The 23,551-nt window shown below is 41.8% G+C and overlaps 1 protein-coding gene across 2 annotated transcripts in view; it reads left to right on the top strand.

Moving 5' to 3' along the window:
- The first annotated feature begins 5,058 nt into the window (after window positions 1-5,058).
- The window catches only part of MUC5AC (mucin 5AC, oligomeric mucus/gel-forming), a 57,845-nt gene continuing 39,352 nt past the window's right edge, over window positions 5,059-23,551 (top strand). The window contains exons 1-16 of one of the 2 annotated variants that reach the window (XM_033155362.1): window positions 5,059-5,180; window positions 8,774-8,842; window positions 9,483-9,744; window positions 10,191-10,305; window positions 11,308-11,398; window positions 12,665-12,774; window positions 12,996-13,212; window positions 13,770-13,895; window positions 15,550-15,667; window positions 16,566-16,704; window positions 18,155-18,265; window positions 19,110-19,179; window positions 19,857-19,994; window positions 20,878-21,042; window positions 21,933-22,027; window positions 22,847-22,973. In XM_033155362.1, coding sequence (XP_033011253.1) covers window positions 8,818-8,842; window positions 9,483-9,744; window positions 10,191-10,305; window positions 11,308-11,398; window positions 12,665-12,774; window positions 12,996-13,212; window positions 13,770-13,895; window positions 15,550-15,667; window positions 16,566-16,704; window positions 18,155-18,265; window positions 19,110-19,179; window positions 19,857-19,994; window positions 20,878-21,042; window positions 21,933-22,027; window positions 22,847-22,973 — 1,909 coding nt within the window. In that variant the 5' untranslated portion in view covers window positions 5,059-5,180; window positions 8,774-8,817. Of the gene's footprint in view, window positions 5,181-8,773; window positions 8,843-9,482; window positions 9,745-10,190; window positions 10,306-11,307; window positions 11,399-12,664; window positions 12,775-12,995; window positions 13,213-13,769; window positions 13,896-15,549; window positions 15,668-16,565; window positions 16,705-18,143; window positions 18,266-19,109; window positions 19,180-19,856; window positions 19,995-20,877; window positions 21,043-21,932; window positions 22,028-22,846; window positions 22,974-23,551 lie in introns of those variants that run through there. The other variant, XM_033155352.1, reaches the window with a different exon arrangement.

Here is a 23,551-nt window from a genome sequence, read left to right as displayed (position 1 = left end):
CCTAAATGTGTACCCACCCATATACTTGCGATACGCAATTGAGGTGAATATAATGAGGGTTCTAAATCTAAACCCATGAGTGCAGGGGGCTCCCCACTCCAGACAGTTACCCTTCAACTTGTGGAGCTTGAAATGGGCATTCCCCAAATAATGTTTTACCATAAACTCAATACTTTTTTTAAAAAAACACCCAATGCCATTCATTAATCTCTACAGGTTTTCAGTATGGCCTATGTTGTCTGGCTATTGCTATGAAGCAGTTTGATCAGGGCAGCGTGGCTATGAGGTGTATTGAGGCCATCACCTCAGGGAGGCAGGTTCCAGACAGCTGGGATGGGTGCTGCCACCGTGCACCCACTACCACTCACCCACTGCCCTACCACCCACCACCCACTTCTCTCTGGCTCCTTTTATTGCCTAGGCCGCTTCCAGACAACAGTGGCTGTGGAGTAAGAGGTGGATTCAGCATTTTCAGTTTGGTCTGGAGTGGCAAAATGTCCTGGGCCAGCCCTGGCTTAGATTTTATTCTGTTTTTTTATATTTTATATTACCTTATTTCAGCGAATGTTAGTTTCAGCACTCACTCCTGACTAGATGGAAAGGGTAGTCCAAAAATTGTGCAAATATATAAATAGGTTTCGGGCTGCTAATCTTCATGTAATTTTGAGTTATCATGCCATTCCCAGCAAACACAGCAATCAACGCAAAACCTCTTCTGAAATTATACAAGCTGAAATCATGAGATATGTCCTAGAACAATTTTAAGGATTCCTAAATTACATTTGCTTTACAGGTCTTCCAAAAATGTTTTAACCAAAATTAGCCTCGGTGGAAGGATGTTCTCCATTGCTTGTTCCTCATGAGTTCCTTCACAGGAAAAAAAGTCCCTTAAAATTAATACTCCTTCCCAGATGCAAATACACTTGGCCAGCCCCTGACAGAGTAAAAAAAAAAAAAAAAAGCATCTATTTACCTATGCACCTGCTAAAAATCTCTGAAGCCCCACCTCTTAGGAAACTTGTGAAACAATCTGGGAACTGAGCCAAAGTCCACACTCCTGCTATATAAGAGTCATCAAAAGACAGGTGCCTCCTCAGAAGCCTGTCGTTCGGTACCTGTTGCCGAATCCCAGCCAAGATGGGGACAGGCAGGGGGGCAAGGATACCACTATGGATACCAATGCTAGTGATCGCCTTAACATGCCAAAAAGGTAGGAAATTTTAATGGAACTTCATTCCCTGGGCAACAGCTAGTGCCTGCTTTCTCCAAGGTCCGAAGGACTTTACAGTGATTTTGTTTTCCTTGCCTCATTAAATCTAATCAGGACTTTAAACATATTTGCCCTGTATTTTCCTATCACCATTCTAATGACAATATGCTTAGGTTTCAGGGTAATAAAATTCACTGCCCCAGTGCCCCGAGGCAGTCGTTTGGTAGATCAATAGGCCATGATCAGTAAGTAGATCAGCCTCAACATAAAAGCCATTAAAAATTGGTTTCATCTTTTATGCTCAGACACTGATTGATTGATTTTTGCTAGTATGAATGAGGTTTGTAAAATGTGATTGCTGAAAGGAGCAAACCTGGCAGGTTAATAGGGCAAAGAGAGAATTGTATATATTCTTTGTAACACCATATGACTGCATCATTAAGCCTTTTGAAGTCAGTGGCAAAATTCTTGCTGACTTCGATGAACTGAGTTCCAGTTTAAATTCAGTTATGTTTGAGATCAGCCGTACAGAAAGGGGTACCTGAATAGGACTTTATTCCAGTGGAGCATTTTTCTGTGGCCTTCCATGGAATCAAAGTATTCTGAAATAAGGGGCCTACTATTGTGATCCATGGAACTAAAAAGCTCTGCGAAAATGAGACAATACTTTTAAGGGAAACACGGTCTGAAAACTTCTTTCCTTCTATCAGCATCTTTGATAGAGAACCATTTCAAGAGTCTTTCGAAAACCAGTTCCATTCACATTTTCTTTCTGAGACTAGAGCAAAAATGGCTGCAAACTCTAGGTTCTGAAAATAGCACAATACATAGCTATTTGAAAACTAAACCAGCCAAGCCCAGAGCCAGTTATTTCCTCAGCAGTGCATCTACAGAGAGTGTTCTTGAGTTAATGACTTCTCTCTCTTCCCCTTCAATTGCAAATGTGTATTGAAACAGGATGGTTTCCACTTACAGCTACAATCTTCTATATGGGCATCAGTAAATACAGTGAATACTTCACCACAGTACAGCTGGTGTAGGCTACATGGAAGGAACTACATCACTATCATTACAAATCTGCCTTATTTAAGATACCATCTCCTACCGATTTATACTGGAAAAATAGCATAGAATTCAGGACAGCTGTTTCAGGGAGAATTGCACATGACATGTATGCAAGTAAGGGGAAGTTTGTTTGGGGGTTTGCTTGTTTTTTAAAGGTGGGTGGTTCCAGAAGAGGAAGCTGCCCAAGGCTGATTCAACTGGTTCATGTTTTGGTATGATTTTGCATACCAACAACAAGAAGCTACATCGTGGCAAAAAAATTGTGCAAATAGGTTTTGGTATTCAGTCAATTGTCAGTTTCCACACAGGATTTTCAAAGGTCTAATGGCCAATCCAACTCCCATCAAAGTCATCACCTGGCTTAGGGTGGCGATGGATGCAAAGCTCAGTTAAAATGTCAACTCAGGATGCTGCAGCAGTTGAAGGGCAAAATCCACTTTAGGGTTTGTTATAAAAGGGATTGGAAATAAAATAGGCAATGTGTCATAATAGGTTAGATCCAGACTAAGTTAATCATGCTTTATTATCTTTCAAATCAATGGGGTAAAGTTCCTCTGGACCAATTTAAGCCCCATTCAGTGGGTCTGCTCCACTAAGTCTCTTGATCCACATCAGTGTTGTAATATAAGTCTGCGGTGTACTTGCATTTGGAAGGACCTATCCACACTTACCTTGTCCCACCACTTTCCTCCTGGGAAACTCACTCCTTACAACTGAATCACAGCAAACGTCAACTGGATTTTCCATGAATTGATGATTGCTCTGTTTCAGTGGGAAAGAGCAAGTTTTCCTAGGGAAAGCAGTCTGGGAAATGGAAAACTCCCAAGACTCATGCTTTCTAGGCATGGGACAAGGGGAAGTGTGGGTGAATGTGAATTCTGCACAGTTCTGGCCACCTTATCTCAATAACTGGGCAAGGTCAGTTCAAGGGATTAATGGGTTGGAGCAGTTTCCCACTCAGGAAACGTGAGCTCAGAATAGAAGGGGGCTTTTTTCTTCAGAAAAGAAAGGTAACTAAAGGGTGAGTTCTAGAGGTTGACAAAAGCATAAACTGTGTTGAGAAAGTGGACACAGAGAGCTATTTTCTCCCTCTCTCATGCCAGAACAGGGAGTTACCCAACGAAACTGATTAGCACTTGATTCAGGATAGATAAGAGAAAGTCCTTCATCACTTTACACACATTTATGGAATTTGATGCTGCAAGATGAAGGCATCTCTTAGGTGACTTTAAAAGAGGAGCAGAAAACCAGTCAGGGAGGGCAGGTTGCTATCCATAATAATTAAGTGGAACCTCCATGTTCATGCAGTACAAATCTGAATAGAGTATCAGTTGTGTGGAATGAGGGAGAGAGTGGGAAAGGTCTGCTGCCTTGATACTCTGCTTCTACTGGGAAGGGTCAGAGCTCAGTGGTAAAACACATGCTTTGTCCAGTGGAGTGAACTCCCTAACAACTCAAAGCATCTGATGCTTTACAAATGGGAAAGCCACAGATAATCATAGAATCATAGACTTGTAGACTTGGAAGGGACCCTGAGGGTCATCTAGTCCAACCCCTTGCAATGCAGAAATCTCAACTAAATCATCCCTGCCAGATGGCCATCCAACCTCTGCTTAAAAACCTCCAATGAAGGAAAATCCACAACTTTATGAGGGAGTCTGTTCCTCTGTTGAACAGCTCTTACCATCAGAAAGTTCTTACTGATGTTTAGCCAGAATCTCCTTTCTTGTAACTTGAAGCCGTTGGTTCAGGTCCTACTTTACAGAGCAGGAGAAAACAAGCTTGATCCATCTTCCATGTGACAGCCCTTTAGATACTTGAAGAAGGCTATCATCCTTCCTCTTAGTCTGCTCATCCCCAAGCTAAACATACCCAATTCCCTCAACCATTCCTCATCAGGCTTGGTTTCCAGGCCCTTGCTAATCTTGGTTGCCCTCTTCTGCATAGATTTCAGCTTGCCAATATCCTTCTTAAATTGTGATGCCCAGAACTGGACACAGGACTCCAGGTGTGGTCTGATCAAGGCAGAAAAGAGCAGTACTATTACTTCCCTTGTTCAGGACACCATACTTGTGTTGATGCAGCCTAGAATAGCATTGGTCTTTTTCTTTTTTTCTTTTTTTACTGCTGCATCACACTGTTGACTCATGTTAAGCTTGTGGTCTACTAAGACCCCTAGATTCTTTTCACATGTACTACTGGCAAGCTAGGTGACCCCATCTTAAATTTGTGCAGCTGGTTCTTCCTGCCTAAGTGTAGAACCTGACATTTGTCCCTATTGAAATTCATTTTGTTAGCATGAGATCAAATCTGTGGGTCTGCCTACTTGTGAGCCTGCCTGTGTGCTGAGACACCCATGCACAATATGCCTCCATGGTCTGAAGCAAAGGACAGGTCTTTTAAAATATTGATGCTTAGACTTCAGAATGCCCTTTCCTGAGAATTTCACATAGCCCCTTCCATTCTTGGTTTCAGACAGCATGCTAAAAACAACTTTGTTTAACTGGGCTTTTGAAAGAGGAAGGAAATCAATAGCTTTAGGAGACTGGTTGATGATTTGAAAATTGTATGTTGAGCTGATGCCAGTTCCCCCACCTATGATGTTTTGTATGTAGTTTTGGCTGTTAGCTGTTAAATTGATGGGCTGGGCAAAAATATTTTTAATGAAGAAATGAATTAAAGTTTGGTCAAATCCTGTGCCTTTGCCATTTGCTAGTTAGCTGAATTGTTGCAGTCTATAGTAATTCTTCCTTTCCCACTGTTTTAACTGTTACCACAGTGAACGCCCAGGTTAAGCAATCCCAGTATGAAGACCAGCAATCCCAGTATGAAGACCAGCAGTATGATCAACAGCAGCAGCAGTCAAATTATGACTATCCTTCTGTGCAGCCGACACATGATGACCGTAGGTGTTCATTCGGACTCCAGGGCTAGCCAGATATGCTTGCAATGCCAGTTGCCAAGCCATAATTTTTTCCGCCTTTCCCATATCCTTGGTCTCTGCCTTAAATTCCTACATACTTTTCTATCCCAGCCTCTTAGTAGGCAGAGATGAGGCAATACTGAAGCTAAAGGTTTTCTGCTTTAGCTCACAAAGTGATTGACTGCACACCCCTCTGAGTTTTACCTGTTCCCTTTTGCTCTGAAAATGAAAACTGAGCTCCTCAAGCTATTAATTTGTTATCTTTGGGAACATGTAGAGTGTTAAGGCTTGATTCTTAGATAGTGTACAGTGGATAAAGTTTTGTTTATCTTGAGATTATGCTAATTTCCATCAGTCAAAGAGCAAGCAAACACCCTCATGCTAGGCAGGTATCTAATCTGGAACTATGTTTGCATAGCATAGGTGTTTGCGCAGCACACAAATATATTATGTGTGAGCATGGGTGTACACCCATGCGGTACACCCATGATAGTGGGACATTTAATAATCCCTTTGTGCTTAGAAGTTCTAAACTGCATCACTCCCAACTGGGACAGATCGAGCATATGTGCATAGCAGTTTTAGCATTCTGGAAATACCTAAGAATGTTAGATTGTGTTTTTGAATAATTAGAGAAAGCTGTTTGCATGGCTCACCGGCAAGATCACCTCCCTTTCTACAATAAATTGCACATTGTCCATTTTATGTAATATGCTTAAAAACTGGCTCCCTTTTAGCTAAAGTAACAGAACTGACAGGGAGAAGCCAAAGTTAAAGAGATTCAGAAAGGAACACAGCTCATGACCCAGCCAAAGTCAAACACTGTAAAGCCTCTTTAAATTCAATGGAAGAGTTAAATGTGCTGTTGAACATTGGCTTTCATCACTTTGTGCAATTTACAATCAAATTTATTCTGAAAAATGGGTGATTATCTCTTGCTTTGCCTTAATCTAACATTAATTGGGTTTCACACTCTGTGCAACCTACAAACTATGGGGAATAGCCAACGAAGTCAGAGTAGACCCTCTGAAATTTATGGGCTTAATTACTTACATCAATTGATATCGATGAGTCAGCTCTGAGTATGACTAACTTTAGATATTACCCAGTTAAATAGAATTAAAGAATTCTTAGGTAAATTTCTTTGACATAAGTTTTGCAAATGATAAGCAAAGTGGTTCTTAAAATAAACTATGGTATTCATTTCATATGCTGTATTCTATTTATGGTAGGAGCTATAAAAGATCAAAATTATTCACATTTTGAATCATCCAAGATACACAGAGTTAGTTTTGTATTGCTTTTAAAAGCAGGCTAAGTTTTTGTGAGGCTTTTGGTTTTAACTGGAAAAGCCTTAAAACCAGTTTAGCACCTGGAGTGGTGTCCAGCAACGCTTCCACTGCGTTCTCCTGCTTCTCCAGTGCTTTTGCAGAGTTTTTTCTAACTTCTTACTTCTTACTTCTTCTTGCGAAACGGTATGTGTGCCTTTCGTGCCAGCAATTAAACTCCCACAAAGTCTGGCTTGATTAAAGCAAGTAAGCTTTATTTACAAGCATATAAATCATGGAGCTCCTCTCCGGGGCTCACGGAAGACATGTCTGCTCAAAAGTGAAAGCAGGACTGACTCGGAAATAAACGGTGCGTCACATAAATCACAAAGGCATTGCATACAGCAGATAACCCCGGATGTAGTGACATCATCCCTGTGAGAGGAGCGAACTGTTGAGCTTCTTTAACCCTCAAAGCTCCAAACATCACAGTTTTGCACTAACTATTTTTTTTATAACTTTTCTGCATCTCATTATTTTTTATATTTTATTGCAAAAAACAACAACACAGAAAAGAGGGACTTTCTGGGGGAACTGTAGAAAGCTTTATGTTTCAAAGTGTAGAAAGAAATTCTTACATAAAAAACTGCAAAGGAATGGCACATAAACTACAAGTGTTGGTGGATCCTAGTGGGAAGGGAGGAAACCTGCTATTTCCTCCTCTCTTCTTGTTGCAATAGCCCTTGTGTTGAACAGAATCTATGTTTTTACTGCAAAGGGGCAAACACTGGTGTAGAAATATCTGGAAGTAATTCCTGCATCATGGCTAGCCCATAATGAGATTTCAGAAATGACAAAAGAGGCTAAGACAAGGAGAACCTACTGGATCATGTCAATGGCCCATCTAGTCCAGCATCCTCTTCTCACAGTGGCCACCCAGATGCCTGTGGGAAACCCTCAAATGCTGATATCCTTTCCTCTCACACCAGGTTTAATGAACTGCTACTTCAGTGTAGCAACACAGAACGGCTATAATTACATATACAGTTAAACCATGGTTTGTTTAAACCATGGCTAGGTTAACAAACCACAACATATCATAGACAAGTAAGCAAGCCACTGTTTATTTTCCCAACGTATGTTTTGTTTCTAGCCTTCTGCCTCTGTAACTTGGCAATTGTCTCAGGCAGGATTGCCAACTGAACCAAGGTAAAGCAGCAAGGCTGCTGGGTTTGGACAAAATGACAAACCTTTGTTAAAATAAGCCATGGCTGAAAAGCCAACAACAAACCATGGTGTGTCATAGTTTGTTACCAGAAAACAAACCATGCTTAATCTGTTTGACTACAACTTTGAATATTCAAACAAACAACTCTTATTCAACATACAATGGCTTCATGTTACATGTGATCTAGACCAAGACCATGCTATTGTACTGTAGATGCTGCTGTTTGTTATACCTAGATACATTCAGTGCAAATCTCTTTGTATGCAAGTTCAGAAACAAGATATTCCATAAAACATAATCACATTTTGTTCCACTACCTCCACTTATATTGAGAGCCAAACACAGTGAAAGGATTTAATCCCTCTCACCTTGCTCGCAGTGTATGTGATGCCCTTTCACAACGCAAAGGGAAAGCAATTAATTTCCAATGTGACTAGTTTTACCTGGAAGAGGCTGGTATCATATTCAAGTTATGCTCCACATGAGAAAAGCCTCATTACATGAGTAAAGTTGGCACCATTTTGGTTATTTTGACAAGTTGTATTTGGTGCCAATTCTGACAGAACGCTTTTGACATTTGATTTCTGCAGAAAGTGGTAGGTAGTGTGACACCAATACTTTCCTCATGTGCATACCTGAACACTTACGTAGTTAAGAATTTTTTTTGTGCCTACTTACTTGAGAAGAAATCTCAGTAAACTCACTGGGGAATCACTTCCAGGTAAACTATGCACAGGACTGGGCTATCAGTATGACAAATCTCAGGATTTCATCACCAGCCACTTGGCCTCTACCTTAGAATCCTCTAATAGCTCGCTAGAATTTGCATTTAAAAGCCACACTATCTAGAATAGAAAAAAGAGGGGAATTATGAAGCATAGTTGATCTCTCAGTGCCCCAGCCAGCAAGGCCAACAGTAAGAGATCATGGAACTTGTAGTTCAGAAGGTCTGGAGAGTGCCAGGCAGGGGAAAACTGCATTAGAGCTTTAGTCATCAAATGGATTAGGAGATATCTGACTCTCTATTATTTCATTATGGAAATTCTGGTGCAAGCTGTAATCATATTTATTTCCATCAGCTTTCGTCACACCATCTCGTAGTCCTGTGACCATCATCCCTTCCATGAGAACAACTCTGGCTGTGAAAGGTAAGTGGACCAAAAAACACATTCTTGTGTTTTAGACAACAATCTTCCACTCACTGGGCGAAATTCCACAAATGAGTCCCATCAGTGGCAGCCCTATGCCACTTCCACTTGTGCAATGGGGCCCTCCCCCCTCCCCTCTTCCCCATCTCCGCTGTGTCCTCCCCCACTGCCATTGGCTCTGGCGAGTTGGGAGAGTGCCCAGATTGCGGGTGGGGAGGTGGGGTGGAGGAGAGGGGGATTATTCCATATGGCAAGCTGAAATGCTTTCCCTGACGGAACTATTCCGTTAGCAAGAAGTTGGATGCCTCCCACTGATTCAAGTTCCGTTCCATTCACTTCAAAGGCTCTTTAGCAGCTGTATTCCAGAAAGGAAGATTGCAAAACTGAACCTTAGTATCATATCAGTTAGAAATGAACTAGAGAGAAACAAGGGAAAGGGAAACAACCCATGGGCTTCCCTTCAAGGTCAAACAACAGATCAAGAGCAAATAAAAGAATATCATGTGGCCGTATTTTATAGGAATGTAGATTTTGAAGATAAACTGAGGATGATTCTTGGATGAATGGATAGGCGGGTGGGTGGGTGGGTGGGTGAGCAAAGGATTTGGGTAGAACCTTATAGGTTATTTTGAATCCACAGCCGGAAACTCTGCTCACAATGGGAGAGTGTGTAGCACATGGGGCAACTTCCATTTCAAGACCTTTGACGGGGACATCTACCATTTCCCTGGCACCTGCAACTACGTCTTTTCCTCCCACTGCAAATCTGATTATGAAGACTTCAACATCCAAATAAGGCGCTCTGTGGTTGAGAATGCTGCCATTATCAGCCATATCATCATAAAAATCGATGGAGCAGCCATTGAAGTGACCCCACACTCCATTACTGTCAATGCAGAACAGTAAGTTCAGCTACTTTGCTAACGACCTTATTAATGCTATTGGAGCCAACAACACAGAGTGGCTGTGTGGTGCCCGAGCAAACAGCTATGCATAGTCCAAGGTGGGTTATAAATGCCACAGCTTTTATTGGTTGTAGCTGTAGTTCACAGGCTCCAGTGTGTCAGAGAGCAACGATCTTGTCATCAGGCACCTAAAGTGATGGAATAAGGCTGATTTATAAGTGAAAGTGTTAAGAGAAAAGCGTCTTTGCATGAGAATAGTCATGGTTAGACCTGGGCCACATCAGTCTTCAAGTTATATAAGAATGGGGTATTTCATATGCTTGAACCATGTGTCTGTTTATATTGAAGGGATGCCATGAATGTTCTTAAAAAGATGAATTAGGTTTTTGTCACCGAGAGGTTTTCTATTTGCCACCTCCAGTTGCAATTTGCTTTATCTCCAGTGTCCAGCTGCCCTACAGCCACTTGGGGATCTTGATGGAGACAGTCTCAGGTTACCTGAAAATTGTTTCCAAGCTAGGCTTGGTGATCATGTGGAACCAAGAGGATGGCCTTCTGGTAAGAATATGAATGCTCAATATGCTGTTTTGTAATGAACAACCATGACACTATTTATCTTGTGTTTGTTAGCAAGTAAGTGGTGATTAAAAGTATTTGCAGTTTAGATATGATGCCATCCATTTCATTTTGAAATTAGGTAAAAACAAATTTTGAAATTAGGTAAAAATGTCTGTTTCTGGCATTGAAGATTGCCTAATGCAAGATTACCTTCTTCTTAGTAAAGAGCAGGGAAACAAGAAGAAAGCCGTTGCTAAAAATGAATCGCTTTTCTCATGTAATCAGCATTCCTGAGTGCATATCTTTTGGAGAAAGGTCTTGAGCTGCACAGTTTAGAAGATAAAAGCACAAGGACAATCCAGCACTTAAATTCAGACTATTTTAAAAGTGAAATGTAAAGATAGCTACAACTCTTGGGATTTTTAAAAAGGGTTTTTTTTTGTTTTGTTTCAGTTTAGTCATGAGTGACTTCATAAGTCATGCCTGATATTGTGAACCGGAATGATTATTCAATACGGTATATCCTATTGCTCTCTTGAGCGCTTGGATCATTTCTTTGGTGGTCTGGTCATTATGTTTCATCATGTTGTTATCCTAATTCAGTGGGTTGGATCAAAACTTGAAGAGGCAGAGCTGCACTAACCAGACACTCTTCCAGGCAGAAGTGATGAGTGTGCTTCCTTTCATCTCCCTCTTCTCTCTTCAGCCCCACATGCCCCCACTCAAATCTGTTCCAGGGGGTTGGGGAGCCTGTCAGACCAACATGGAAGATGATGTGGTGTGGAAGGGTTCAAGGAAGAAGGGGGAACTGTTCTAAGAATAGAGAGTAATCAAAATCAGCCATTCGAAATTAGCTCAGTCAGGTTAAATATTGAGTTCATCTATACATCAGTAATTCACCACTCTCATGCAAAACCTGCCATCAGCTCTCATTTTTATTCATCATATTCAACACTCTGTGCTTTCACTATACTTATCTCTTGCTTTCCCCATTTGTTTTAGCTTGAACTGAATGAGAAATATGCTAATCAGACTTGTGGACTTTGTGGAGACTTCAATGGAATCTCAACTTTCAATGAATTTGTTTCTAACAGTAAGTATACAAAAACATAAACGCACACTGGCAGTTCTGTTGTTATTGCTTCTGAAAGTTCATTTGTAAGACGGCAATGTTTATTTTGGCAAACACTTGTGAAAGGCTGTGTGGCATTTTAAAAGGACCAAGGCTCGTCTGCTGAAGTGATCTCTTACAAAAATTGCAGTCTTTGTTTTCCCTGTCTTTTTGTAGCTAATTGTGTAAATGGTCTATTACATCTTTAAAACATGATTATTATTTTTTTTACAATGTGGGAAAGGGGCTCCCAATTTCGAATATACGAACATAGGACCAGTTACAGGTAGGTAGCCATATTGGTCTGCCATAGTCGAAACAAAATAAAAAATAAATAAAAATCCTTCCAGTAGCACCTTAAAGACTAACATAGGACAAACATAGGAAGCTGCCTTATACTATTGGCCCATCTAGCTTAGCACTGTCTATGCTGGCTGGCATCAGCTCTCTAAGGTTTCAGACATAGTTCTCTTCTAGTCCTACCAGGAGACACCAGGAATTGAACATGGGGCCTTCTCTATGTAAAACACTTGCTCTACCACTGAGCTATGGCCCTTTCCTGAGTTTGTGTCAAGCAAGGAGAGTAATGATGTAGCAGAGAACACCCCCCTCCAAGTTTCTGACCTGGCTATATCTTGTCTCCCTGACCTATGCCACTATGTGGTGCTAGTCTGGGATGCAGGATCTTTCAAGGCAGACATGGGTAGGATTCCTTCATGGAAGTTTGAAAGAGGGCAGACCTACATTCTATTTTTAGTCATATGCTCCTACCCACCTGTCCTAAAGGATAACAGCCAATTCAGCAGGGAATTCACCATGGATCTTGTACAACTTCTGGTTTGATGTGGCCAGGAAGGCATCTTGGTTGGGATTGCCAACAAGATGATGCAGACAGATGTGGGTGTTTTTACTTTTCCCTCAATGACCTTAGTGGGAACTATAACTGTTAGATTAATCACAACTTGTTAATGCATAGGTATGGGACAAAAATCTGGGCTTTCTTGGGGTAAATGGGTAGAGGTGGAGATTTATAAAATATATCTTTCCAGCAGTTGACCTGGCTGTCACCTCATGGGCTCAAGCTCTTGCTTCTGCATCCATCTCCCAAACTTATCTAGCATAAAGCAAATAAAGTTGTGGCCTGTGCCACCCTGGACCGGTAGGGTTGGCTCTACCCTATCTACTCCTGCTCTAACTACAATTTTAGGATGACCATTTTGAAAATAATGCTATTCATACTTATTGCAGACATCAAATTGAATCCGGTGCAGTTTGGAAACATGCAGAAGATGGACGGACCCACTGAAGAATGCCAAGATCCTTCCCCTTCAGCTGCAAGCAATTGCAGTCAGGAGTTTGTAAGGATTCTTTTTGTTGTACCTTCTTTTTAAGGGAGATCTGATATTTTCTTTCCCTTTGCTTTGTCTTCAGGGAATGTAGAAGAAACTGAGACAATGAACTTTTGGAAATAAATGCTAACTTACAAATATCATTGGTTAAAAATCAGTACTAGTTCAATAGCTGACTGGTGCTTTACGAAGCCCCTTGTTTACACACACTGTCTATTTCCTACTTCCAGAGTACTGTCTGCCAAACTGTATTGACTGGTGAAGCATTCATGGGCTGCAATGCACTGGTTGAAGTACAAGATTACATTGATGCTTGCATACAAGACCTGTGCAGCTGTGATAAGTCTGCCACTGATTACTGCATTTGCAACACCTTTGCTGAATATTCCCGGCAATGTGCCCATGCTGGTGGACTGCCAATGGAATGGAGGACAGAAGATCTGTGTGGTAAGTATCTCTGAAAGGCACTTCTGCCTCTCTGGATCAGACTCATCAAATCATAATGTGGGAGGCACTGTTGTAGGCCATCTAGCCTAATCCTTTGCTTGATGCAGAAATCCAGTAATCCCAACAGATGGTTGCCCAGCCTCTGCTTAAAGACCTCTAGCGAGAGAGGGAACTCTCCAACCCCATGCAATGGCTTCCATTCTTGAATAGAACTTTCCATCAAAAAAAGATTCTCCTCCTGTTCCACTGAAATCTACCCCTGTAGCTTTAGCCCATTTGATTTAGTCCTGTCCTCTGGGGCAGCAGAAGACACACATTTTCCCTGTTTGGTGCAATAGTTCTTCATGTATTGTGCTTTCCTGTCCCTGCCTAGTATACATATACCCAGTTTCTTAATTTTCCCCTCACTGGGCTGGTTTTCCATACTCCTGCTTAAAAAACCCCTCACCAGAACATAAAAGACCATTTGTTTAAAGCAATTTCACCTCAAGAAAACAACAAACACAAAACTTACATAGCGGGTAATCTAATGTTTCATAATTCATGTCTCCTTTCAGCCAAGTCATGCCCTTTCAATATGGTGCACCAGGAATGTGGATCCCCCTGTTCTAATACTTGTACCAATCCTGAAAGGTCCCAGCTCTGTGAAGACCATTGTACAGATGGCTGCTTTTGTCCCCCAGGTAAGTCAACAAACACATGCATTAGGCTGACAGCAGGGGCTCCAGGTATTAAGAAATAGCTTTCCATAGAAAACAGCTTCCTCAGTTACAGTTTTAAATGAGATAGTCATGATTGCTATCCTCTGCTATGAAAATTAAGGGTGGTTCTTACTCTCCCCCCCCCCCCGCTTTGGATTTATTTTCCTTCTGTGATCTTATTCTTTCTATATATCTATATAGAGTGCTTTTGTGTATCGGCAAATTAAAAATTTAATATATGCACACTTCTTTGCATATTTTATTTTTATTTTTTAAATGTTTTCAATTATTTTTTAATATTTCTTGCTGGAAAGGTCATAAACACTATTGCAGAAAGGCAAAATAGAAATACATACAATCAAAAAGATTGTTCTTTTTCGTTTTTTCTAAAAAATGCATGTATTCATTTATTCCATGCTGAAGTGCTGGTGCTATTCTGAGTAACTTTCAGTTTCGGTGGGTGATGCTTAGTGCTTAGTTCTAGTATTAACAGAAAGAGGAAAAGGAACTTTGCTGAGACTGAATGACTGGCAAGTTTTATGAAGGCAGGGTGTTCAGTTGGATGGCTCAACGAACTGATCCAGCATGGTAGCTTGTATGCTATTAAAACAAAGCAAACCTGGTCAAGAACACACACACACACACACACACACACACACACACCTCCAGGTGTTTAATGTGTGGGAATGCTGAGGATGGCAGGAGAGGATATATTGATTTTTAATATCCTTCCCAAATGCGCTAGCAAGTTTCTTCACTTAGCAGAGTGCATCCCCCTTCTTACGCAGGAGAAAACTGGTTGCAAACTCATGTGAGTTTCTTAAGACAATAAATAATTCAATCTGGGTTGCCCAGATTGAGATATGTTCCAATATTCCTGGTAAGACCCCTTTTGAATCCCTCCTAAAAGAATAAAGACACAACAGTCTTATTCATAAGTAACAAAAAGTAGTTTTAGTTACAGGTAGGTAGCTGTGTTGGTCTGCTATAGTTGAAACAAAATTAAAAAATTCCTTCCAGTAGCACCTTAGAGACCAACTAAGTTACTGGTATAAGCTTTCGTGTGCATGCACACTTCTTCAGATTCAGTAGTTTTACTCACGATCAGGCAGAGCACAGTGTGATCCCTGAAGGCAGGCTTTAGGCTTAAAGTTACATACATGTACAAACAGGTTTACCCCATATGGGAGATAACATGGGGGACTGCTCTGGCAGCCAGTAGTACAGTCCAGGTGATGCAGGAAGCAGACAGGATGAACGGGAAGGTCAAAAGGGGGAAGGTAGCAGCATGACTTGGCCTTTTACCAGGTCTGGAAAGGTCATGCTCACCTATTAGTCACATGCAAGGAAGGATGCTCCAGGCCAGGAGGAACAGGAAATTTCGACTGGCTGGACCAAACATTCCCTTGCATGTCCACTCTAGCAAAACAAGGAATGTTGTGCTTGACTGCTCCCAGTGGATTACATCCCACATAATGCAGCTCCCACAATGCCACTTTCTCGAGCTACTGGAAAATGGTAGATTGCCATCAGGAGTCTGGCATGACAATACCAAAGTCAGTGGAACGGTGTAATGTGCCTCACAGATCTTAAAAACAATGAAATTGATACCTAACCTACCTCCTTATTCTTTTAGGCACTGTGTTCGATGACATAAGCAGCTCTGGTTGCATCGCTGTGAAGGACTGTCACTGTACTTACAATGGAGACACTTATTCTCCTGGAGCTTCTTTCGCATCCCAGTGCACTGCATGGTAAGACACCCACATCTGCTCATTCCTATTGCCTAAAAAATAAATGTGATGGGAATAATGACTCAAGTGTAGAATGTTGTGGTATTAAAAAAAGAATCTCCATATTGATGTTTAATACTTTAGTGTCAGTTGTGTCAAATGCTAAAACACTGCAGCATGGAGCCACATGGATGCTCCCTTGGGTTCCAGAAGAAAGGTAGACTATAAATGAAATGAAATGAATTCATAAAATAAGCTACAAATTACTGAAAAAACATCAACTGACAGGCATCAGATTAATATGAGTGAATTAATATGGCTGAATGTCAAGTACAGGTATCCATATTCAAAGGATATACTGTTTCTAGGATATCCCTCCAGGTATATTTGACATCAAAACTCACAAAGAAGAGGAGATATTTGAGGATTTTTAAAGGAGCAGGTTAATGTAATTGTGAAGGAGGAGGCGGGGGGAAACCCCATATTATTATTATTATTTTTTAAAAGCCCATTGAATGCATTCATATAGTATATGAAGGAGATGCAGGTTTAAAGAGGCTTTTGTTCAAATATGCAACATCAATCCATTTCTATTCCAAAATTAACCAAAGGGCCCCATTTCGGCAGTGTGTTTTGAAATATGAAGCCTTGAGGAATACAGGGGTTATGATTTCTTCTTTATTGTTTCAACGTCTTTTCAAAAACAGTTAATAACATTGCTATATCTCATCAAGGAACATTAGATTACCTACAGAAAAGTTGTTCATTAATAAAAGACCACACCCTACAGCAGTACTTAAAGAAAGGGAAATAAGTGTATTAAAATAACCTAGCTTTAGTTATCATACTTTTCTTCTTTGTTTGTTTTGTTTTCCTTGTGTACATTGTCACCTGATGCACACCACTCTCTTCTCTTCAGTACATGTACTGGAGGCCAGTGGGCCTGTGTCAGCCTTGACTGCCCCGGAATGTGCTCTGTTGAAGGAGGCTCCCACATCTCCACATTTGATGAGAAACGCTATTCGGTCTTTGGAGACTGCAGCTATGTCTTAACTAAGGTAACCAAAAGGCAATATTTAACTTTTGGGGAGGTTTTGCATTGGAGAAATCCCCACATGCAGGGATCGAAATGGCTTGGTTAGAATGTCACAGGGAAAAGGTTTGATTTAATTAAGCTATTGACATCAACAGTAATTTTTTATACACAGGAAATCCCAGCAAAGAGTCCAACATAAAATCAGTATGTTGAAGTCAGCAGGCTTTTGCAAAAGTCCCATAGGAAAGAACTGCAGTTGCCATGCTTTGAGGATTTCATATGCAACAGTTCAATTCAGCCTTCCCCAACCCAGATATTTTGGTCAACAATCCCCTTCAGCAGCAGCCAGCATGGCTCTGGTTGAAATCCAAAAACATCTGGAGGATACTGGGTTGGGGAAGACTAGTTTAATTCACTGCTGTTTAAGTATTGCGGTGTATTCCTCAGACTGGGAAACCAAGCACATAGAGTGTGTTTTAGTGGCTGGGGAGATGGAATGGGGCCTGGAAAATCCTGCGTCTGGGTCCCTGTTGGATTTCATGTGTATGCTACATCTGATTGACACAGCCTCATTGACAAGGCTCATCTCACACAAGGCCAATTGAGACTAAGCTAGTTGGACTTAGTTCCCATTAAATTAATGGGACTTGAGTTTAGCCACGACTTATTTTCAATGGGGTTAAAGTATGACTAATTTAGTTTACATCCAGCCCAGAAGCTTTCACTTCAAATCAGCACCTCTCCTCAGATTACCCCCTGTATAAAGCCCTAAACCAGGGATGGGGACCCTGTGGCCTCCAGACAGTCAGAGATGATGGGAGTTGTAGTTCAGCAGCATCTGGAGGTGTTGGTGTTGGTCCAGCAAAACTTTGGGAGCTCTTTTACCCCATGAGCCCTCTTGCCCATTAAGATAATGGAGAGGATGCCCTATTCTTGTGCTAGCTCCTTGCAAGGAAACATCAATGGGAGCAAAGGATAAACCCTATACAGCATTGGCTCCTGTTCTGTGAAACACCCTTCTAAGAGAAATGCCAATTCTTTGATCTTCCTGGCCTTTCAAATGCAAGGTAAAGTATGTTTGTTTAGGCAAGCTCTTAATCTTCCATAGGAGCTCGGTATGATATTTGACCTGTTAAATTATATAGCTGTCAACTTTCCCCTTTTTTAAAGGGAAATTCCCTTATTCCGAATAGGATTCCTCGCAAGAAAAGGGAAAAGTTGACAGCTATGGTTAAATTATCACGTTTTAGTCTTATTTATATCATATTCTGTTTTTTAAAACATGTTAGCAATGTGTTGTAAGCACGACGTTATATTGTTTTAATTGTGGGAAGTTGCCCCATATTGACAATGAAGGGCAGGCTATCATTATTTTAAATAAACAACCCAACTAGCTCAAAAGCCATGCAGTAATGGTTATATAAAAAGCCAGGCATTGCATGCTGCCTACACTCTGTATTCTTCACTTCCAGCTCTGTGACAGCAATGCCTTCACTGTTCTGGGAGAAATTCGAAAGTGTGGCTTGACAGACACCGAGACCTGCCTGAAAGGCATCGCCATCAGCATAGGTGGAGGAGAGACAGTAAGTATGGAAAACAAGGCCCAAATATATGCTTAAATTACACACTGATTTATAGAAGCACTCCCCCTGATTACACACTGATTTATAGAAGCACTCCCCCTGCCCCCAGTGAAACAGCAAATATGTTCAGTCTTATGCAATATGTGTAGAACTGCTCAGTTTTATCTCCTAGTCTCAATTACTGCTCCTAACAATAAACCAGCTGAACTTCAGTCCCCTTGTGTGGCCCTCATTTCCCCTCTAGGTTACAGTAAGTCCTTTCACAGTCTAGATTTCATAATATTGCAGGCCCACTGCCCCACAACCTCAAACCCTCCACCTTTCCTTCCTTGCACATTTCCCTTCCCTTCCTGTTTCTTTGTTTCCAATGCTGCTTTCTTCAAGTCTCCTTCCCCATATCTATCCTTTCCTCTGGTTACTGTTTGTTGGCCTAGTGCTCCCTTTCTTCAACTAACTTGCATCCGGTTTCTCCCTCCCTCCCTTTGCTTCCTTATCGCCTTGTGATTCTTCCCATTCTCCGGACTGCCCCACAAAATTGCTCTGATCCATAGAGAGCCGTGTGAGGAAATTGACAGTTGTCCCTTCCCTCATAAAAGCTGTTCCAGACATTCTAGCAGCTTTGTTTCCTGAGCTGTTGAAGCATTCATGAACAGTCCATTTCCAGCACAATCAGCTGCTGTCAGAGGCTTCACTGCTACAGATGCAATACAATTTGGATTTTGTTGGCAGTTTATGTGCATGAAAAGAGTAGGGAAACAGGGAAACAAGCAGATATTTCCTGTGGTAAATATGATATTTTTAACCATACCTGTTCATCATTATCTTCACCTTTCTCCTCTGCCAGGTAGTTGTGATCAAGTCTACTGGGGTCGTGTATGTGAATATGATCCTTTCTCAACTGCCTATCTCAGCATGTAAGTTTTCCTTTTAGAGATAACATGTGTGGCACTGTGGGTTAAACCACAGAACCTAGGGCTTGCCAATCAGAAGGTCGGTGGTTCGAATCCCCGCGACGGGGTGAGCTACTGTTGCTCGGTCCCTGCTCCTGCCAACCTAGCAGTTCGAAAGCACATCAAAGTGCAAGTAGATAAATAGGTACTGCTCCGGCGGGAAGGTAAACAGCATTTCCGTGCGTTGCTCTGGTTCACTAGAAGCAGCTCAGTCATGCTGGCCACATGACCCGGAAGCTGTACGCTGGCTCCCTCGGCCAGTAAAGCAAGATGAGTGCCGCAACCCATGAGTCGTCCGCGACTAGACCTAATGGTCAGGGGTCCCTTTACCTTTTTATGACATTCATCATTCTTCACTCTCCTACTTTATTATTGTTCTCAACATGAGGGATACCTTCAGCAAGGCTCTTATGATGTTCTTAGAATTTTAGACTTTTCTCTTATGCTAGAAGGCTATTTACTAGGGGAAATGGTTAATATGCTTAGCATAAGCAGCTGTTACCTCATTGTTAAGTATGCAAAATGCAAACACCCTCGTACCCTCCCCCTTGTAGCAAATGCCATAGCCATATGAATCGTCAGTTGACACCTGATGAAATGTTTGATCCCATTGGTAAACTCATTATATTCCACTTCGACAGCCAATGTCACCATCTTCAGGCCTACATCCTTCTTCATCATTGTGGAATCAAATTTTGGCCTCCAGTTACAAATCCAGCTCGTGCCCATCATGCAATTATTTGTACGCTTGGACTCTGCCCACAAAGAGCAGACATGTGGTAAGTGAGTCTATTAGTCATTAGTCTTAAGACATAGAGGAAATGTTCACTGAAATCACTGTGATACTGTATGAAGGATTGCAAGGATCTAAAGTTGAATCCTGACAAGAAAGGTGTACTGTTTGGGGATAACAGGAGGTGGGCAGGTGTGGGGGACTCCCTGGTCCTGAATGGAGCAACTGTGCCCCTGAAGGAGCAGGTGCCCAGTCAGGGAGTCATTTTGGACTCACAGCTGTCCATGGAGGTGCAGGTCAATTCTGTGTCCAGGGCAGCTGCCCGTGGACTGTCTCGCCAGAGTGGTGCATGCTCTAGTTATCTCCCGCTTGGACTACTGCAATGTGCTCTATGTGGGGCTACCTTTGAAGGTGACTCAGAAACTAAACTAATTCAGAATGTGACAGATAGACTGGTGGCTGGGAGTGGCTGCCGGGACCATATGACACTGGTCCTAAAGGATCTTCACTGGCTCCCAGTACATTTCTGAGCACAATTCAAAGTGTTCGTGCTGAACTTTAAAGCCATAAACGGCCTTGGCCCAGTATACCTGAAGGAGCGTCTCTACCCCCATAGTTCAGCCCAAACACGGAAGTCCAGCTCTGAGGGCCTTCTGGCAGTTCCCTCACTGTGAGAAGTGAGGTTGTAGGGAACCAGGCAGCGGGTCTTCTTGGTAGTGGCGCCCACCCTCTGGAACACCCTCTCATTAGATATCAAGGCAATAAACAACTATCTGGTTTTTAGAAGACATCTGAAGGCAACCCTGTATCGGGGAATTTTTAAAATGTCTAATGTTTTACCATTTTTATGTGCTGTAAGCCACCCAGATGGGTGGGATATAAATAATAAAAATATTATTATTATTAAAGTCCCCCTGGTTTTGTCCCAGGTCTCTGTGGAAACTTCAACAGTGTCCAAGCAGATGACTTCAAAGCTGCCAGTGGAGTAGTAGAAGGAACTGCAGCTGCTTTTGCCAACACGTGGAAAGCACAGGCCAATTGTCCCGACATCAAAAATATTTTCGAGAACCCATGTACTCTCAGCATAGAAAATGGTATGTGCACTGCAGAAAATATTTTGCAGCTTTTCTCCTAGGACACTCTTTAACCAACAGCCTAATTAGAAAGACCCTTTAGAATTATTATTTTTTAAGCAGAAACTCACATTAACTCTAAAATATTAACTATTGTATGATAGAAATTGCCCTTGTATAGGGCTGGTAAGGACATAAAGGTAATGTTGACTTTTTAAGCCTTTATATTCCACCCTTCCTTCAAGCAGCATCCTAATTCTTCTCCCTCCCATTTTATCCTCACAACAACCCTGTGAGGTGAGCTTGTCTGAGAAAATGTGACTGGTCTTTGGACACCTAGGGATCTTAAAAGCTGGGTGTGTGAGTCCAACACACACTCTCTAAGTCATAGTTTGTTGCTGTATGCCACACCGGCTCTCAGATGACAGTGGCTCCCTGTAAGAGAAAAAAGGCTTTGTGCAGCTGGAACAATCATTGCAGACTATTCCACATTATCCAGATCACATTATCCAGATCACACTAGAGAAAAGTTGCAAGGCAGACAAAAGATGACGGGTTAAAGCAGATTATAGGTGACTTGAGCAAGCAAGCACAACTATATGATGCAGAAGGAAGGCAGAAAGATACAGTTAACAATGAGAACAAATTCTAATACAGTATTTTCTCTGATTGACTGGCTGGAATAGGTCCTCAAACTCTGATAGCAATTCTTACATGCCTGGGTGGAGGATAGAAAGGGATGCATGAACTAGACTATTGTACAAAGGTGACGTTTGTAGCTCTGCCCTGCCCACCACTGGCATAAGGTCCCTGAGAGGTTGCACAGAAGGGAATGTGTTCCTTGGGCTGAAACACATTGCCCACCTCTGCAGTAATATGTATAAAACCACATTGCCCTCTGTCTTTTACAGAAAAATATGCTTCACACTGGTGCGGCCTGCTGACGGACAGCAATGGACCCTTTCAGAAGTGCCACTCTGCAGTAGAGCCTACTGCTTTCCACACGGTACTTTATACATTCTCTTTCTTTGAAGTACCAATGAGAATCTGAATGTAACTCGGGGGGGGGGGATTAAACTTGCCAGAATGGATAAGCAACACTAGGGCTTCAGTATACTCTCTGCCAGGGGACGCGGGTGGCGCTGTGGGTTAAACCACAGAGCCTAGGGCTTGCCGATCAGAAGGTTGGTGGTTCGAATCCCCGCAATGGGGTGAGCTCCCATTGCTCGGTCCCAGCTCCTGCCTACCTAGCAGTTTGAAAGCATGCAGTGCAAGTAGATAAATAGGTACCGCTCTGGCAGGAAGGTAAACGGTGTTTCTGTGCGTTGCTCTGGTTTGCCAGAAGTGGCTTAGTCATGCTGGCCACATGACCTGGAAGCTGTACGCCAGCTCCCTCAGCCAGTAAAGTGAGATGAGCGCCGCAACCCCAGAGTCATCCGCAACTGGACTTAACTGTCAGGGGACCCTTTACCTTTTATACTCTCAGCCAGACTTTCTGCCATTAATGTATATTATCAGTCCCCATATCATGTAACCCTACATATTCACTTCTTGCTTCACTACTGAATATAAACATCTCCTCATTCCATTCTGTGTGGTTGGCCACATAGTTTGCCAACTTCTGAGGAAGAGGTTAACATGTAAACAGCTGGTTCCCAGGAACCCCCAGGTCCTCAGTAGTTTAAAGCAAGCAGTGTGAAATATATAGAGGCATAAATCTGTTTTTTAAGATTAAATTCATAGATGAGTTCTGCCTGTGAAAGTTTAAGAGCAAATGTCCCTGAAGGGGAGAGTTAATATTAATGGCTATTCTCTGTGTTCCTAGACCTGTATGTTTGATACCTGCAACTGTGAAAGGAGTGAGGACTGTATGTGTGCTGCCCTTTCCTCCTATGTCAAAGCCTGTGCTGCAAAGGGAGTGCTGCTCAGTGGATGGAGAACCAGCATCTGTAGTAAGTTATGAGGATTTTGTAAACCAAAAAGCAAGTGACCAGAGGAGATTTTCAAAGTGTTTCAAATAGAACTCAAAACCATGATTCACCCCAACATTTGGAATTTTTTCAGTGTCGCTGAATTATTTTGCAAGTTTTCTTAGTAGTAAGTCTCAATGAAATTAGTGGAGCTTACTTTTAAGTATCCAACATGGTGCTAAGTGAATCTCTGTCAGCACAAGATGGAAAGTTCTTCTCTTTTCTCCCCCCCCCCCAGCCTGGGCACCCCCTAAATGTGTTCTTGGAGTTCCCCCAACCCTCAAGAGCAGGTTTGGGGAGGGTGCAGGGTGCATAATACATAATGTAACAATGCATATTACAACCGATTTTTTTAAAGAAGAAGAAGAAATAAATCCATTTTAAAAAAGAAAAGGTAGTCTTAGCATTTTGGGTTTTAAAATATACTGCAGTTGTTTAGAACACCACTTCATTTTTGTGACTTTATTTTTAATGCATCTGCTTCTCAAATAAAATGAGCTGCTAGAGAGAAACATCTGCTCATCTGTAGATGTGTGTGTTTTTCTATAGAAATTCAACTG

The sequence above is a fragment of the Lacerta agilis genome, chromosome 1 (assembly GCF_009819535.1).
Source record: "Lacerta agilis isolate rLacAgi1 chromosome 1, rLacAgi1.pri, whole genome shotgun sequence".
Classification (NCBI taxonomy): domain Eukaryota; kingdom Metazoa; phylum Chordata; class Lepidosauria; order Squamata; family Lacertidae; genus Lacerta; species Lacerta agilis.
This window is presented reverse-complemented; position numbering and strand designations above follow the sequence as displayed.